This window comes from Boleophthalmus pectinirostris, unplaced genomic scaffold (genome assembly GCF_026225935.1).
Source record: "Boleophthalmus pectinirostris isolate CB_2022bp ecotype Guang Dong unplaced genomic scaffold, ASM2622593v1 HiC_scaffold_18, whole genome shotgun sequence".
In the NCBI taxonomy this organism is placed as follows: Eukaryota; Metazoa; Chordata; class Actinopteri; order Gobiiformes; family Gobiidae; genus Boleophthalmus; species Boleophthalmus pectinirostris.
Window position 1 is genome coordinate 31,208,659 of NW_026571133.1, and position 19,443 is coordinate 31,228,101.

The window sequence follows — 19,443 nt, forward strand, 5'->3', positions numbered from 1 at the left end:
TAGTAGGAAAGCAACACTAACTGAAATATCGTGATATCGTATTGTCAAAGTTCTCACAATATCGTGGACCATCACAATATCACAATCACAAGTCTCTTTGCTTAAATTAAGAGTTATGGTGCAGCAGTAGACAGAGGGAACTCCATAGACCATGATCCTTTGCTCCATTTCAGTGTAGACTACAAGAAGAAATAATTGTTTTAAGTACTTTTAAATCTTAGTTCTTTGGATTAAGTCTTGTCAAGGCATTTTAAGAGGAAAAAGTAGCATGTGACAGTTTTGTTAGTCTTCACAAAATATCGCAATAAATATTGTACCATAAAATGTATATCGTAAAAATATCGTACTAAGAGATTTAGATATTGTTACATCCCTAATCGTGAGCTTTCCCACAATATCTCAATAAATATCGTACTGTGAGGTTCATACCTTGACGATATCGTATCGTGAGGCTTGGATATCGTTACACCCCTATGCCCTGCATTATTGGGATGCTTGAACTTCTCAAAAACTAAAATAACAGGAAAACAAAGACAAATTTATATATTCTCAATCATAAGTAACATAACATAAGAACATATTTCAATATGCTGGGAATAGTGCAGTTATGTATCTACAGTATTGTCTAGTTATTCTTGAATGGATTTGAAATGCATTGACCTCAAATGTAAAACACAGCACAGATGCACATATATGTAAAGTAATGTTACCAAGCTGTCAATAAAGCTTCTCCAGAGTGAACTTTTACCATGCCGAGGTGCAGCCTGATGATCTTTTCTGGGCAGCTGTTTAATGAATAGTCTGCTCCCTCCATCTGCCATCCTACACACTGCTCCAATGCAGCTGACATCTGGCACAGCTCTCTCGCCTAAAAGTGAAAATGAAGTATGTGTGAAATAATAAAGATTTGTTTTTAAAAGAAAAAAAAGAAAAAAAAAATGCACTTGTTACTATGTCAGTAGGCAGTCAACATGTGTGATAGAGACAGCAAACTACAAATAAGGAAGGTTTTTTAGTACACTCTGCTACTACAACATTGTATCTGCCTATCATCTGTCATCTCATCTGAGTAAATTTAGCAGTGATAAAAGTGCACTATGTAACTTTTATGGGGTATTGTCTGCCACCTGTCTCCATGGAGATTTATATGGAGACAAACAGGAGATGCCACCAAGATAAGTTACAGGTCATATCTGTAGATAGATATGATAGATAGAAGCCTAAATATGCAGGGTTTGTGTGTTAAACGTGTGTGAATGAAACAAACAAAAAAATAAATAAATCCAGGTCGCTATAACATATAGCACAGATTAGAAAATACCATAATATGAGCCTTTTAAGGAAAGCTCAGGAAAATTATAGGCCTATTTGTTAAATCAGCACTAAAACATCTCGTTGCGACAGCACTGATCCATTTGACCTCGTGTGCATTTAATTTACTGCAGGCAGCTCTTTCTTTACCGTAGATTACCCACGTGGTCGCGCTTAATCTGACGGACGCCACATGTTTAGTGCCATCAAGGGAACGAGACTCGAGACTGTGGCTGTCCCGCCGTGCCAACTCGGGTCGTTCTGTCTGGAGAAAAACATCTCTTCATTTCGATGTAAGCAAAGGGAGGCAGAGGCCGTGATTGTAAATTGGAGCAAGTTTGTGTGAATAAAAGCTGGCTAGCACGCCATAGGAAGCGCTGCGGGGCCAGGGGGACAATCAATAGACTTTTTTTCATTTGATCTCGCTTGTACTCACTGTCAGATGTGATAACGTTGTCTGACACGGGACAATGGAATGGTTTGTATTCGGTGTGCTCCTCTTTTGAAACGAGCGCATACCTGTCTGCAAAATCTCCACCTTGGTGCACACTGTAGCGCAGCGTAAAGTGGACGGCAACTTCTCTCCGACTTCACTGGAATGATGCGCGGTTTTTATCCTCCTCTGCTCCTGGGTCTCGGGATTCTCCTCGCAGCTGTGAGCAAAGGTAAGTTATAGCCTACTCATAAAGTACTGATTGTATTATTTTCCTGATTTATTGAGGGATGGGCTTGCCAAAACTCTACGTCTCTTTCCTTTTGTGTGTTTTAGTAAAATGCTTTGACCTTGATGGCAATCATAGTATTGACAGTACTGCAGGCTACGAGGTGCACTGATTGCACAGATTTGGCAGTAGGCCACTAAAATATGGACCTAAATAATTAGACTATTTGTATTTTAGGGAATGTGGTGCTGCCGTGTTTTTTTTTTATTTTTTTTTTAGTTATGATAGCCTGGGTGACACTTAATATATGTTACTTCAGGTGGATTTTGTTGCCTATTAATTCACCTAAATGCACCCTTAAATCCTAAACAAATACAATGCTATAACAAAATGCACCCTTAAATCCTAAACAAATACAATGCTATAACAAAATGCACCCTTAAATCTTAAACAAATAAAATGCTGTAAAGAAACAATGCCAAATTATAATGAAATTAAAATGTTCAAACTTCAAACCAAGGCAACTGTTGAGATGATTCATTGGTATCTGCGTTGACATTTTGTATATACATATTTTCATGAGCATAGGGCCTGTGGGATGTTTACTGTTTATTTATTATAATCAGACACTTTAAGAAAATTAATTTCCAACCTACTGAAATGATAGGGAAGGTATCAATAATATTTACTGTTTCCACATTATAAACAATGGCATTGACTTTTATATTGTGCTTATCTCTGTATAGTTTTAGTGTACTATTTTTGGCGTTCACCAGCATCTGTTGTCTAGAATAGCATGTTTCTGTGCGATGGTCAGATAGTAGGATTAACCCGCCCTGAAGCAAGGATAGTCCAGCTGCCTCAGAACCTCTGTGCTTGTGCTCTGAGCAGTCCGACTGTGGCTGATATCATGCAAAACACTGCTCTATAAGATTGTATGTAAGCTATTGTGTTATATGTAGATGCCTGGTCAGGGTCCAGCTGTGCCAGGGCATCTTTAATCCATGTCTGGTGATGGTAAGGCTTTGATTTGTGTTAGGCCTGGAGGCTATGCATAAGAAGCACAGTACCACAGCCTTATCTGTTCCTCCAGTCACAGATGTGCTGCTTGTTATGTCAGCCAGTCTGAGGTTCAAACGACAAAACATATGTATGAAATGTTTTCAAATGTTTTTAAATGCATTTTGTTAATTCCTCCAAACATTCAAAACATGCCAACTGTGTAGTTTAAAATTGCTTTAGAGTAGACATATTTGAATAAACAGGAACCTATTAATTTAGCCTGCAAATTTGTGGGTGGTATAGCAGTAGTTACTTAACTAATATTTTGAACATTTAAATTGATATTTGATGTGTTAAAATAGGGGAGGCGAGAAGTTGTACAAAATGCTTCATTTTCCTCCAAACATACAGGTCAGTATAATTTAATAATAATAATAATAATAATAATAATAATAATATTGTTTAACTGACCTGTTTCTGGAGCTTGGATGCAGTATAGTATAGCTTTGACAGATACATTCAAATTGGATATTTAATGTAAGCCTAAGTAACTCATGAAGCAGTTATGATTCCAGCATATAATCAAATATATCTTAAACATCTACTCCGGCTTTTGTATTTTACATGATGTAACTTTCATTTTAAGAGAATGAAGTTCAAGTAGAAGATTCAAAACAATTTTTAGTTGTAAGAAGCTCTCCTGTTGAGTCTTTTGCCCCTAAAGAATTGCTTCTGTCAGCCCATCATTATCAAGTACAATTGAAGTGTTTTATCATTTCTACTGAAGGACCAGTAGAACTGTGACCTCTGGTAGAACACCAGAGATCTACTCATTAAAATATGCATCAACAAATGTTATTCATACTTACTGATACAAGTGTTTCACACAGCTTGTAATTCTACAGCCATTGGGGTCAAATACTCTTGAGCAGGTGTTAAGACACTAAATCAGTCACATTAAGTGGCATTAGTTTAATATAGCTGCTAAGCCCATTTCTTCTATTACCTATAAATGGCATCAACAATTATTGTGCTGCTTTTTGCAGTAGTTTGCTAAGCCTAATATAATTAGTTTCCTGTTCTCTAAGAAACTAGGTGTAAGATTAATGTATCCTGCACTGCAAACTCTGCACAAATGTGCTGAGCATAGAGCCACCAATAAATCAGATAACTATACCCAAAAAGGGTCATAATGTTGAACAAATAAGTATCAAGTACTGCAGGGAACAGAGGATAATCCCAATAGACTTTTTTATTCACAAAATTCAAAAAATTATATGTTTGGTAATGCGCATTGGCTAGTTTGATTAACACAGTTTATAATAAATACGGGTTTATGTTTTCTAATCTAAAACTGTGCAATCGGCCTTGAGTGTTTTGGTATAATCACAAGACAAGCTGAATCATAATACAGGCCTAATCATGAATTATCCTGTAATCACTGTAATTCCTCCGCAGCATGAAAACAACATGGCCTTTTAATGACATTCTACTTTATTTTATGATTGCGCTTTGATTTTTACACAATTGCCAATTGTCAATTAAATATTTAAAAATAAAAGCAACTAACAGTGTACTTTGTATCAAAATGTACTGGTAATCAATTATTGTTTTATCTCTTTCAGTGTCAGGCCAGGAGGTAGTAAATGACACTCCATCCCCAGTTTACCCGTCCATCAGATTTCAAGTGCGCCACGTGGACCATGTGTTTGTGCAGCAGGACAGGCCTGAAACAACAGCTAACTCCAGCCTCAAGTCTCAGACACAGAGCTTTCTCATCTCTGGCTCCGGAGCCGGGCCCCTACAGCCAACAGTCAATGCTTCCTATGGACCACTATCTGTAGATGCCCCCATTACTCCAGATCTGCTCCTCAATGGTTACAAGATCCAGCCAGTCATCTTAACTCGTCAGGTGCGTTCCTCCTCACCTGTGGTTAGGATCCTATTCCACATGTCCTCACAGGGGGACATTTCTGTGGCAGAAGGCATCAGGAATGAAGGAAGTGGAGTTAAGAGCAAAGATGGGGCTCATTGTGTGACCGCCTATGCCTTTTGGGAGACCAGAGAAGTCCGTGGAGCATGTTGGGTGTCTGCTGGTGGCTTCTGTGTGGCTCAGTTAAAGCCAGAACCAGTGTGGTTCAGCTCCTCCAGCCGCTCGGGCAGCTTCAGTGGAGAGGCAGGGAGAAGCGAGGGCATGCGCGGGCTCCAGGGGAACCAGGCAGAGGTGTACTTCCAAAGCCGCAGTGAGCTGACAGGCCAGTGCACCCCTCAGGACAGCCTGCAGAGACTGTGGGTGGGCAGGGCCAGGGCTCCCCAGGGCTCTGGGACACCCATGAGGCGCATAGGGAAGGTCAACTTGCTCCGGACACCACCAGGAAATCCAACCTATCTGCGACTGAGGCTGGGAGGAGCTGTGGTGATCCAGACCTCATCCAAACCACTGAAAACCACGGATGTTGCCACATTTTACATTTTCCTGGCCAGCATATCTACACTGGAGAACTTTACTCTGAGGTAAACCATAATCTTCATTTTAAAATGGGCATTCCCCATAAGAGCACTGAGTAAAGAAGGCCACACAGCCACAGTTAACTACACATTGTGAAATATTAATATCCATGGCACTTTTTTACCTCTCCTGGCTGTTAAATACTTAATACTTAGCTGTAAAGCCATCCTTGGTGTTAAATCATACACTGGTCCCTAGCGCATACTGGTTAAGTGGTTTGTAATGAAAACCAGGAACCGCCGATCAATTTGAATGAGATCATAGCTAAATCCTAGGAGGAAATCCTTGTTAATCCTATTCAAACTGTATTGTAGGATGCAATTAATTTTCTAAAGATGCATCCTTATATGCTGTATATTCAAAAGTGTATTTTTCTTAATGAAGGTTAGTTTCCTGCGGAGAAACTATAGGCACACAAACAGGCAGGTTCAATAACCAGGGTTATTTGAGGTAAAAGGAAACATTTTGGACTTTTTTATATTTGTTATCCAGCAGACAAGCAGCAATATTATTTTACCTTTTCATATAAATGTTCAAGTGCACTGTTTACTCATGTTAAAGATTAAATTAGCCCTTTAGTCAAGCCCAGCAAGGCTCACAGTGGTCAAATGCAAGGCACAATTTAGAAGTTTATGTTCCAAGTCAAAGTTTTAATGCACTTCACCTTATAAAACCTTGTCACAGCACATCCTTTGCAACATTACACTATCCTCTTCACTCACTAATATGACAGTGAAGGCACTGGCCATATCTTTTATTTGAAGGTGGAATATCTTTATCCATCTGGGGTTCTTTGAAATTCTACAAATGACAACTTACTAACACTTATTTGGTGGTGCAACTTATGTCAGGCACTGTTTTAGAGAGCTGTGGTTGAAAGAAAGAGAGGTTGTGCCCGAAAGGTGATCAAGTATTTTATTTATATTGCAAACAGTGTGTGAATATCCTGAAAGAAGGAACAGATGATCGAGGTAGGACATTTCTTCCATAGTCATATGTCTGGTAAATATTAAAGTATCTAGCCTGCATCTACATACATTTAAAATAGCACTTTCACTTGAATTAAAGATAGCATGGACAATACCAGAGTCTGCTTTATTATATATAATAATTTTTTCACCCTACAAGATGTCTCTAACATTGGAGTTGCTGTTCTTGACTTAATACTGTTTTAAAGATAGATTCTCGTTCTGTTGCAAGTCTTTCTATGCATGCATCCACTCTGTAAATGCACAATTATAGGTTTTTACTACCTACAAATTCTCTAATAAGAAGAAGCTAAAATTCATTGTGGAAGCAAGAATAAGACAGTGAAGTCACCATTACATGTTTTGCCTGAGGGTACAAGGTGACAGCGAGCCCATGTGAATGAATGTGGGATTGAGTGCTTATCTATTACTCTATGTGTCTGCAGCCCACCTCAGGCCCTAAGTGGCTTGTGGCTTTAGTCAGCTTGTCAGGAGGAAGAAATCTTGTCCCTGCCATAATATCTCACTTGTAGCACCAGAGCCTCTCTCTAACCATATCTTATTTGAGTGCTCTGTTTTGTTCTGGTGGAAACACAATAATTATTCATGTGTGTTGTGTTGCTGAGTGCGCAGGAGACAAGTGTTTAGGGCTCTCATCAAGCTTTATTTGCCTTGAACCATACGGCACAGACACGTACTCTGAAGTGGAATCATTGTGATGTACAGTATGTTTGAGCATCTTCATGAAAGATAAGCCCCATGCATTTAAATGGTTACTTAAAGCACTTGAATAGTGATAGGCCTCGGTATCAAGGCCTGGTAGTAAAATGCACCATTGCCAACATGACTGGTGTCTTCTAGCGGCTCCTCTGGCTTCATAAATTACCACCACATTATAACCTGTCTATCTCCACTTCTCACTTGGTCTGGGAGTTATAGAGAGCAGTCTTCCATAAACAAGGGAATAATTGGGAAATGATTCACCGGTTTCCCTATCTCAACATCCAACTAACATTTGAACAAGGTTCTCTGGGTATTTGGCTTCATAAATAATGCATCTATTTAATGGAGCTGCAAAACAAATAACTAACATCCTCCTCGCTCCTTTGGGTGAAGCTGAACTTAATATAAATGCATCCATGCCACATTAAGACACACTTTTTCACTGTGTTTTTAAAAGTTTGGTTCAATGTCGTAAACTCATGAGAAAATATGATATTTCAAAAGATTAAAAGGCTTGTTTTTATGCTCTTTACTCGGCTTAATGCGTTTGTTTGAAACGCTAGACAAATTTCACACTAATCCAACGTTTTAGTGATATGCTGCAAACATACAAATCTGACGGTAATCTGGAGCAGGATCCAAGTAAATGGAAAGACACAGACATATACATTTATTAATCCATCAGAGGTTAAAGCTATAGCCCTGTCTGGAAATCCCAGTGCTCTTCTGAAATGTCAGGTTTACCATCATGAGCACATGCACACACACCACCACAAACAGACTCAAATGATTCTAACTACACTGTCCAGATGCCAGGCAGAAAAAGACACTTGACCCTATGGCACACTGATGTTTGGTACAAGCGCTCCACCTGAGATGCCCCTCGCTGAGGGTTACTGAGTGTATCTCCCACTGCTTAAGATGATCTAACCAGGCCAGTGGACCCAGCCCATGTATTTTTGACCCACTGCTTTGTTGGATTGGACCAGACCAGGCAAGCGGCTGCAGCCGTTAGTCCAAGCTGGCTGGGAGACACTTGGCAGTGATTGAGACCTTAGGAAGGAGAAATCCCTGTTCTACTTCGCTCACTGGGCCAATATTGAGTCCACTTCAGCAGCGTTAGGACAGATAATCTGCTCCTGATTGAAAATCAAGCAGGAATTTAACCTACTGTGCTGTATATCTCAGCCTGGATTATATGGGTATATCTGCCCATGTGACAAGACCATCAGAACATTTGTAGTAATTCACATTTATTCTAATTTCAAATATTTCATGAATTATTTTATTACTTTTCAGATCTATATAATGTTTTTCTGTTTCATTGAAATCTATATCCTAGCATAAGATTCAGCCAATTCATAACAAAAAATGTTAGCCTTTCCTTCCATTTAAGAATGTTCTTTAAAAAAGAAAGAACTGACAGCAAAAGAAAAGGCCTAATTAGAAATGCTATCAGAGTAAATCACCATAATTGTTAATTGTAGAAAAGCCCTGTCAGCTCAGCCAAACTTTAGCCTGATTAGTTAATGTAATTAAAGGAGAGCTGGCTTTTGGACCCTTGATGTCTTTAAACACAGATGTGGGACGCTTTGGGAGGGTGTGCTGTGAAGTGGCTCTATACAGGTCAATATTCACTCTGTCTTCTACCTCACAAGCACTGCCTTTGAGTGACAAAGACAAAGAGCTGGGACAGGACTGGCTCAAATGAGGTTTCTCTGCGGGAGCCTGGGTCTGTCTGTAGATCTGGAGTCACTCATCCAGGAAGGGGGTTGAAATACTGCCTCTGTAAGGAAGCACTCACATTGTACTCATAAGTCGATTACTTTTTGTGATAATGACAAATATTCAATACATCTGAGTAGCTATGCCATTAAATGTACTGTAAATGAGCATTTAGGGTTGACTATGAAAAGTAATTATGCTTTTCAGCTCAATTTAATTACTTACTTACTAAATGCAGGCTCTTCGGTTTTGTCATTTACAAAGACAAAACACTTGAAGCGAGTTATTGCTCTTTTATCTATTTATCTATTTATGGAGAATTTAAAGAATTTCAAACATCATCCAAGTGCATATCAGATCATGCAATTTGCTTCATAGCAAATCCTTAACTTTTCCTTAATACATAGACTTTGGTTTGATTTGTGAAAATTAAGAGTTTTTTTTTTTTTTTAATCTGCCAATGTATTTATAATGTACAATACAATATAATATATATGTATGATATATATATATATATACATATACATACATATATATATATATATATATATATATATATATATATATATATATATATATATATAGATATAGATAGATAGATAGATAGATAGATAGATAGATAGATATACTCCTCAAATTATTAGAAAACCTTGGTGTTTAAAGGTCATGTGTTTAAAGGTGCACTATGTAATTTATTTTTTTTTTTTTTGTGGAGTGATCCGCACCTGCTTGTCAATGCCAATATAAATGGTTTGCAAATATTCCATAGCTGGATATTAAAATGTTGAGATAAGTTGCCATAATGGCAAGTTTATTCCACTTAAATTTTGCCATGAGCAGATATTGTTCAGTCAACATAAGATATATAATTTATTTTATTTTACCGATAATTTGGTACACTCTAGTGACGGTGATATAAGACATCAAATACAGTGCAGCCAATGTGCCTCTGTTGATTCTTCACACATCACCTTTCACAACATTGCACATATTTGATATACAAGCCAATGATGATCTTACATATTGTAGCTTTAAACAAATATTTACTTGATTTCTATCTACAGTAAATAAATGACTGGAATCTCATTGATTCAGACCGACAGCTGTGACCTTGGCCTTCATTGTATATTGATCAGCTTGTTATTGTACTACTGTTCAGTGTTTTCCTGTCCGTTCATTTACACGTTCTGCACAAGTCAATATTGTCTGTATTCATAGTTTTTTTTCCCCTTTTCTTTTACTCTTGGCTATTAAAATGCTGCTCTGTGACTGGAGACATGCACTGAGCTGCTGGAGCGAAACCAAGACAGATTGTTTTATTGTTTACAAGTCGTCTAGTTCGAGAAACCTGTTTGTGTATGTATTATTTCCTATGCGTTCAGCCACGGTGAATGTTTTACTTGAGTGGAGCCCTGTAATGCAAAACACACATAGAAGATACAATATGGTCACACATTTGACTCGAATATTGGCTATAAAATGTGTACCTTGGACTGGACTGTATGGCGAACAATATTGCAAGTATTTGTTAGTGCGCTGACCCATGCTTTTTCTAATAGATATCTCTATCCTGCACCAGTCTCTCAAAGAACAAATCCTTGTAACCTGTCTGACATTTTGTGGCATATCCTCGCTTGTTTTGATCCATGACCTTATTCCAGTGGGAGTGTACCACCCCTGTTGAATTTTTAAACTATTCCCGGCATAAATAGGACAGAAATCTGCAGGAGTTCACAGTGATGAGAGGTAGGTAAAATCACTCACACTGCGGCCAAAAGAAGGCTTGTCCTCTTTTGAATCTTCACCAGAAAAAAGTGTTAGCTCCTTGTTCATTTATTTATGGTTTGGCAAGACCCAAGTCCCTTTTTAAGTATAATTTTCATAGTTTCACTAGTTACTTAACTAGTTAAGTTACCTTTGAACTTGAAAGATCCCTCTTAAAATCAAATGCCACGTTCTGGTAGACATACTGTAGATATGCAATGGAGTAAGGTGAGGTACACTTTATTGTCCCTATAAGGAAATTTGTGCTCCACATTTGACTTCAATGCAGCTGACAGGGTTTTTCTGTCAGGAATTGTGGGTGCCCAGGGACCCATCTCCAGATCTTGAGCTGGTCTTGGTCAGACAGGGCTATTGTGCATGTTTTGGGTTGATAGGAGAAACCGGAGGGAACACTCCCAGATACGGGGAGAAACATTCAAACCCTGAACCTTCTTGCTGAGAGGCAATAGTGTTAGTCACTCAGCAACTGGGTCTGGTTTTAAACTTTTACAGGATGAAGTAGGTATATTTGCACATCAAAAAGGGTGACTGTCCTAGCCCAGCCAATTTGTAATGTATCAGACTCTTGCATCCAGGTTTGCATTTGCTAAAATACTTCGACACTGGGAGTGCTGCAAAATAAAATAAATGTACTCTTTTACAAGAGAAAAGTCTGGCATCTTTACCTTGGCCGCTGAAATCATTTTTTATGCATTTTTAACTAGATGAGATGGCATTTTCCAAGGACAGTAGTTTGCCAGTAATATGTTACATTTTTCTTGTGAATCTTAAGTTACAGTATACCATTTATTGCTACAGGTTGATACAATTGGATAAACAGTACAGATTGTGAAGTAGGACCACAGCCATCACATACGCTAGAGTCCTCATCTCAAAGTGCTTGTTCTATTTGACCTGACTTGAAACTTTGCTTTAACCACACACTTTGAATGTGGAAAGCTCTCGTGTCGTGTCAAAACTCAACAGAGGCTCACTGGTTGGAAAATCAAAGCTTCTCTGTTCATGGGACCTCACAGGCCGTCTAGTTCATCTGCATTATTCATAAAAAGCACGCTCCCTGTCCTCTCTCATCCTCTGTGTGTGATTCTGAGTGCGTGAATGAACCCGCTGATTAACTGATTCTCCCTAGGGCTGAAGGGAATTTAACATGCCTGCTAATTCTCTCTATGTCTGCAACCTGTGACGGCATTAGCAAACATGAAACATATGAAGCGCATATGTACATTCTGATGGGGGGTGTCAGGGAGGACTCTAGGAAACACACAGACATGGAAATAGTGTTACAGAAGTTGGTAGTGTTGTAATGATGGCTATTAGGTATGGGACACGATCTCACAAGATTGTGTACATAGCAAAATTATTTTGTGAGATCTTTTATGTCTATATTTTGGAGAAAATAAAGGTTAAGTGTTAGTGAGGTCTGGAGAAGCTGTAGCTCCAAAATGCAGTGCTGCAATGACAGTAGATACTAAATAAATTAAATAAATAAAAATCATGAGACCAAAAATGGGAATTGAACTGCACATTTTTAATATAAATTATGTAAAATCCTTGTCTTGTTTTGTTCTCATGGACCCAGTATTTTTCTTGAGGTAGTTGTGCCCAATCTCATCTCTAAGAGGCTGATATCAGACACAGGATGGGAATTTCGGTGGCCATACCGGCTTGTCAAAGCCTGATCCCATCAAATCTCAGAAGCTAAGTAAGGCCGGGCCTTTTTAGTATTTGAATGGGAGACCCCTGGAAAATGAGGTATCACAGTGGAGCACCAGTGCTCTGTCATTGTGTCCTTAGGCAAGACATTTCACCCCCATTGCCTAGTATGAAAGTAGAGTGTGCGTGCGTGTTGGTTGTGGTCGGAAGGTGTGATGGTGCAGATTGACAGCCTCATTTTCATCAGTCTACCCCAGGGCAGCTGTGACTACAGTAGTAGCTTACCATCACTGAGTGTTGAGTGAATGGATACATTTGAATCTTTCCTGAATAGTTTTAGAATGATCTTGACCCCAGTCATAACTAGTAGCCTATGAGATTGTGTAGTAGTATTAGTATAGGATAGATACCAATCTTATAAGATTGCATAATAATATATCAAACCCTTTAACTTATTATTGAAATAAAGTTTGACATTTAGCATTTTAGTGTGATAGTAGGAAATAGACATGACATAAGTCAGTGGCTACATTTATTATTTTCACTCACTACTCAGACACTACAATTTGATCTATTGTTTTCCCATATCTGATATTAGCAGTCCTTGACATTAGCGTTATGTGTCAACCACTTGCATCTTTATCTGATGCTGGTTCACAAGTCAATGTGGTAAATATTAGATGTTGCATTGTTTTTTTCAAGGAGAAGCTGAACTATCTGATTTAAGATTATCGCTGAGGCAGGTGCTGATACAAAGTGAACAAATTAGGAAATAAATAATAACTTTCTAGTTTAATAAGCTTACACAGCACAAGTGTCACATTCATATGCACCCTCATTGAAAGAAGAAAATTCATTCATGCTGTTTCCCCAGCATGACTACTAAAGCTAGTATTTGATTTAACAATGTTATAATCATAACAAAATTACACAAATCAGTACAGAAACAAGCTCAGGGACATATAAACTGCTATGTTTACGCAAGTGAAGTTTTTGTATATTCTTGTGCACTCACTTTCAATACAGCTTTGTTTGAAGTATCAAATTATTATATACATAGACTTCAGTCTTGCAACACATTGTTAATGTTTGCATGGACATTCATGAATGTACAGCAGTGGCCTAATTTCCATCCATTGTCCCACATTAGCTCTCAAAACTAGTTTACATACTGGATGCCAGGCAGTTGAACAGTCTTGCCCAGGATACAATGATCACTGCTGCCTGGTATTCCCAGCATACAATTTGTGCTAAATGTTAGGAAAATTGAATCCAGCTTCCAGTAGAAGTTATCTTATTCCTACACCTACAAGCTCATCATTTTGGTCATTAGCAATTATTGCCTTTATCAATCAGATGTATACATGCCTATTTTGACAACATAATATACTGTAGCCTTAAAAATGTTGACCCCAAAAAACTTGCATGACCTCAGATAGCCTCTACCCCCCCATCCCCCTGTGCTCTCCCTGCTCCTCCTCTTGCTCCTGCCTAACCCTGTGCGTGCCTCTCTACTGCAGGGCGACAGTGAAGAGCGGCCTGTCCTTCAGCGCGGCTCGCCCCAGTGACTCTGCTCTGTGGGACATCGTGGTAGAACCGGGCCTGGGCGCCACTCCCTACACCGTCTCTGTCTTCTGCCAGAGGAAAGTGGCTGTGACTGCAAAGAGGTCAGTGCTGATGTGTACGTGAGCAAACAGCCAAATGCCCACGTACTGCAGCAGCGGGGGGGCTCCTGCTCTACACATGAGGGCTTTTATTGCCCGCTATTGCCTCAGAGAGATCAGTCAGTTTTACTGCCATCATAAGAGGGAGTTATGATCAGTTGACAGCACGTGTTATTTAAGAAGTTGAGGCTCAAAAAGTTTTGTTTGATGCTATTGTCACGATGCTAAAATTCCAAATGGCACAATACACGATATACACAATATAAAGTTTCATACCATAATGGTAGACAATAGAATGCAATTTTCAATACAAAATGTTCCAGTAGTACCTTCTTTGTTAACATATGGTCTCATTCTAGTTCTGATAAACATCAGTCAAAAACTTATCAAAGGTAAATATGCTGTCCTGTTTATGTGTTTTGTTTATTATATCAATACTTGCTCAACTAGTATTTCTTTTTGATACAAATTTTAATTTCATTTAGATCCTGATTTTCAATACTTCTGACAACCTTAGATGCTATTTTATTTTTGATCAAAATTTCTACAAGCAGTTGGTAGGTTTGGATTATTCAAAGGGGCGTATTGTTTTTTGTTTTTTAGACACCTTGCTTAAAATTGTTTTTTATGCAACACATTCTCCTTTGCTTTCCCTTTGGACACTTGGAATAAATGATGCACAGGAACACTGGGGAGTAAGAAACTGGGCAATTATTCAAATTAGCAATCTGAATCTAAACTCTAATTGATCAATATGAGAAAGAAAATGTGATAAAGGAAATTAAGTACAGAATGTACAAAAACTACACCAGTTAACTTCTGAGCATTAAATGGTATAATGACTTGACAATTAGTTCTAGTACATCTTAATCTCATATTGTCGTCAATTTAAGGTGAATAAAAGAAACTTGAAGACTGTCTGTATAGGATTGTCTGTATGAGTGTTCCAACAGAATATTCATCAGCCCCCAGAGTCCCAGGTTTAGGAGAAAGAAGATGAATTATAATTAATGCCCAAAATCTAGAGTGTCATCTTCCCTGTCTTGATTTATTTGGTATTTCCAACACAATTCCATTTTGTTTGAAGTCATTGTTAGACTTACCTTGAAATGATAGAGGGGCTTTGACAGGTTATCAGTCCTTCTGAATAAACAATGATCTGCACCCAGGGCTTGATGCAATGTTTTGAAAATCCTTTTGCTTGCCCAATTATTCAGCAACGAATACATTTTATCACAGTGGAAAGTTAGAAGTTTGGAAATTACAAAAGGCAGTTTAATGTGTCTCCGATTATAGCAGTGTACCTCCGGGTCAAGTGCACTTAACAACGCTGCATTTATTTACTGAGCAAATCTATCCATATTTTATTCATAGGAAATCTGATGCTGCAGTTATGTTTGTATATATTGTAAAGGATGTATAGGATGAACTTTGAACCTTATAATCAAAGCATTGTTCAAATGTTTAGAGCAAAGATACACCTGTTTTTAAGAGGAAAGAAAACCTCCTAATAAGCTATTTACTCTTTCACAATATCACAAAAGAAAACTGAATTCTGTCAACTGGACAAACATTTTTAAGAGTGAATTTGCCACTCACGCACTCCATTGCATTCATTCTTTAAAAAAAATTGGTTGGTTGACAGAATAACATTGTCTTTTGCAATGGAACTTACCTGGACTACTGTGGGATTACATAGACATCTTCAATCATAATAGTAATTGTTTAGACAGTCTTGGAAATTGTATTAATAATATTGTTAACAAGGCTGAACTGCATCCTAATTCAACCAAACACAAAAATCCTTCTACATTTTTAAAACTACACCATTGACAGTGTCAGCACAAAAGAAATAAAACCATTCAATAATGGCTTTTCTTCTCAAGCATGACAGCTGACTAGGACCTGATAGTCCTTGTAACTCTTTACAAGTCCAGATTTTTAAGTTTACAAATTAACAATGAGCTTCTTTCTCCAGGAAAATTATATCACCAAATCAAATACACTGTATATCTGTTTATTAATATATTTATTTGGAAGGGACAATGCAATCAGACATAGTTACAAAACAAAGCTTGCAGCTGATGCGATGCATGCAGACTATAGCAAGTGCTAATTTTCAACTCTTGCTCCTAGTCTCTCTTCACTGGCTTAAGTGGCAACAGAGATAAAGAGGGAATTTTAAAAACCACGTCACTACTTGTCCATGCATCTTTTTAATCTGCATACAAAATAGGGCTAAGCAATATTCAAATTTTAATCAAGAAGAATTAAGACCGAGACTCAGTCACATCAAATCGTCAGTGATCAGCTTGGGTCTTTTTATTCGAGAGGTCCACACTCAATCCTCTGTTAGTTAACGTGTGTAGTTTAGAGCAAAGTTCAGACTTTGGAGTATGGCAGGATAACATGGTGATAAAAATGTAATCATGATCTCATTCCTATGATGATATTCTATATTGGTAAAATTGTCATATTGTTCACTGATTTAATCTTGAGTGTAGCTTTGTACTCCTAAACGCTCAGGTGGTTCAGCCTCAGCAATGTACTGAGTGAGCGACAGGTGAATTTAACCATTTGTAATGTGTTCAACTTTTATAGGAGTAGATAACACGGCAAAGTAAAGATGAAATTCCATTTATTTTTGTGCTAAATGGCACTGTTGGTTTATGGTAGGATTCGGTTTGTGTTTAGTGTTTATGCTCATGGAATACTGAAAGCCATTTTATTTTTGATATGAAAAAATCAAGTCCAGATCAGTCAATATGAGAAAAAAGTTATTTATTTTTTCTCCATACCCCCCAGCAATAATAGAAAACATTATAGACAACTGATTTTACATGTATATAACTACCCAATCGGCCCACTGTATCTCTGTCTGATGACAGCATTGTTTGCAGCTTCATTCAGGCACAAAGGCACCTCTGCCCAGCGACCTGTGTGAGTCAGCACAGACACAGCAGACAGCGGTGGTCCGACCCACTTATTTATAATCATCCATAATCACTGCTACGTTATCCAGGCTTAAGCGCTCGCACATCCAGGAAGGGAGATTAGGAGGCACAGATAGTCCAAGTCTTGTCCCGTGACCTGGGCCTCGCAGCAGGATACACAGACAGGAATATACAAGGTTCAACTAGTGCTTTGAAGTGATGCTATGTTCATGGTTTAAAAATACTGGGATTTCCAGGAAAAAACAAAAAACAAAACAGACATATTAACCCCCTCTGTCTGTGGACATCTCCTGCATTGCATTTACCTACAATGAAAATGTCAATTTGAATTGTTGCTTCTATTGAATTACAAAGACTGCAGTTATTTAGGTATTAGAATGTCCTATGTAGAGAATTCTCCATGGGGTCTTATTATGTGTAAAGCAATAGTGTTGTTTAGACCTCTGTAAATGTTCTGAAATATATAATTTTTTGTGAGTTTAGAGGTTCATATTTGCTTGCACCTAATTCAAGCATCTGCAAGAAAGTTTAAACAAAGATCTTTGGGAGAAAAAAAGAAGAACATTTCCATCATTAAATTTTGTGATTTGGCACTCACAATTATTACCCACTTGAACTAGCAGTTTTGGAGATGCCATAATCCAGGCTCAAAGAGAAATTAAAACAGAACCAAATAAAATGTTTACCTTATTAAATGTCTTTGTCTCTGTGATGGTTTTGGGGTGTTTGAAGCGTCCATCCTTTCCCTCTGCTGTCTCTGGTGGAAAAAACACCCTTGCAAAATTGGCAGACCCAACCTGAAGAATATTCACTTGGAAAACCCTGACAACTTTATGTTTGTATGTGATAATACGCCCTCATTTCAATAAAAAAAGAGAAAAGGGGAGAAGAAAAGGGAGAAAAAAAAAACAAAACACTTTTGAGTCTCTTCCCTGACAGTGTATTCTCATAAGGAAGCTGCAGGGGGAACTCTTCGGCTGAGTTACTTTGCTTTTATGTAATTTTGAAACATGTAAAGTGCATGTACAAAATGATTAAGAAATACTTCTCACGTTGCACCAAAATCTTCTCTAATGATTCCCGTGTGATCCTATTTAAATGAACCTCATGAACCCTCATGAAAACTCCAATCAATGTTATTCTTTTAGTGTTCTAATGATTCCCGCACCCTGTCTGTAAAGTCATGCTACCTCACTAATGCCCGTCATTATCCAACTTGTTGATCCAATAAATAAACCTGTAGCAGTGTTTTTGTTTCATGACTTCCCGTTGCTTTTTACTCATGAAAAACATGCAATTTCTCTTTCAAAGCCCTTTCATTAGTGACCTAGAGCCTCATATCAAGGTTCATTACACCTTTTTCACCGCGGTACACACCATTCCAGCTATTTATCCTTGAATTCCGTTTAGTAAATAGCCCGGATGTGTTGGCTTTCATACCATATAGGTTTATGTTTGTCCTTGCTACTATATATTTCTCCATATTCGGCGCCCCTCTTTCTAAAGCGTATTATTTTAGCCATGCGCATTTATTGTTTGCTGTATATATGCAAACTTTTTACTTCAAAGTGCCACGGCTCCATTCTCATTCTGCTCCTTTCTCTCTTTGATCTGTTCAACTGGCAGATCTTCCTTCTCTCCCTCCGTGCCATCAAATAACATCACATGGCATTTCTTTGACAATCCTTTGACCAGAATACTTGGGCCTAGTCTCTCTGCCAGCACACTTAATCTTACTTTTACATTCTCACCTTCCTCTCACATCCGCCGCTGGAAATGAGTCCTCTTGTGGGTTTCCTTCACTTGCTGTTTGACGGCTACCCAGCGCTTCACAGAATTAATTTCTATTTTTCTATTTTCACGGCCCTGCATCTATTTTCCAGCTGTTTACATGCGTTTTGTAATAAATGCATGAGAGAGCACACCTTACCTCAACCCTTTCTCTCTTTCTTTGCTACTTTCTATATTTTATTTTTGATATTCGGCCACAAACTCTAAAAGTGTCTAAGGGAATAGCTGGATTGAAGGGAGATGTGAGAATTTCTGTTGTGCAAAATGAATGTCAATAAGGCTGACAACAGATTCCAGAAAATAACAAACTCCAAACTAATAAATCTTTTCACAAGGGTCCATGTTGCTATTTCATATTTACAAGTGCCAAACCACCAATTAGCTTTAGGGACCAATTATTGTAACAAGGTGTCTCTGGGTATTGACCAGTCTCTAAATGCCTTAGTAGTAGCGTAGTATTATTTTTCCAATGTATATCTTATCTCTGTTTGTTACCTAATTACCTAATTGTTACCTAATTTAGATTTAATTTCATTTTATATACTTTTTTGTCCTCTTGTAGGTAATATCTTGTTTAGACACTACAGTGGAAATAATGTAGTCCACTTTTAGGCCTGGTTTAGCCCGGATTAGACTTGTAATAATCCTGTCATCTACGAGATTTAGATCTGTAGGTACTCGGAAAGCCAAATCCTT

At 38.1% G+C, this 19,443-nt stretch overlaps 1 protein-coding gene across 1 annotated transcript in view; it reads left to right on the forward strand.

Moving 5' to 3' along the window:
- The first annotated feature begins 1,496 nt into the window (after nucleotides 1-1,496).
- si:dkey-1d7.3 (transmembrane protein 132C) overlaps nucleotides 1,497-19,443 on the forward strand; it is a 36,458-nt gene continuing 18,511 nt past the window's right edge. The window contains exons 1-3 of the mRNA XM_020940211.2: nucleotides 1,497-1,976; nucleotides 4,601-5,489; nucleotides 13,859-14,005. Of these exons, the coding sequence (XP_020795870.2) occupies nucleotides 1,910-1,976; nucleotides 4,601-5,489; nucleotides 13,859-14,005 (1,103 nt within the window). The 5' untranslated portion in view covers nucleotides 1,497-1,909. The remainder of the gene's footprint in view (nucleotides 1,977-4,600; nucleotides 5,490-13,858; nucleotides 14,006-19,443) is intronic.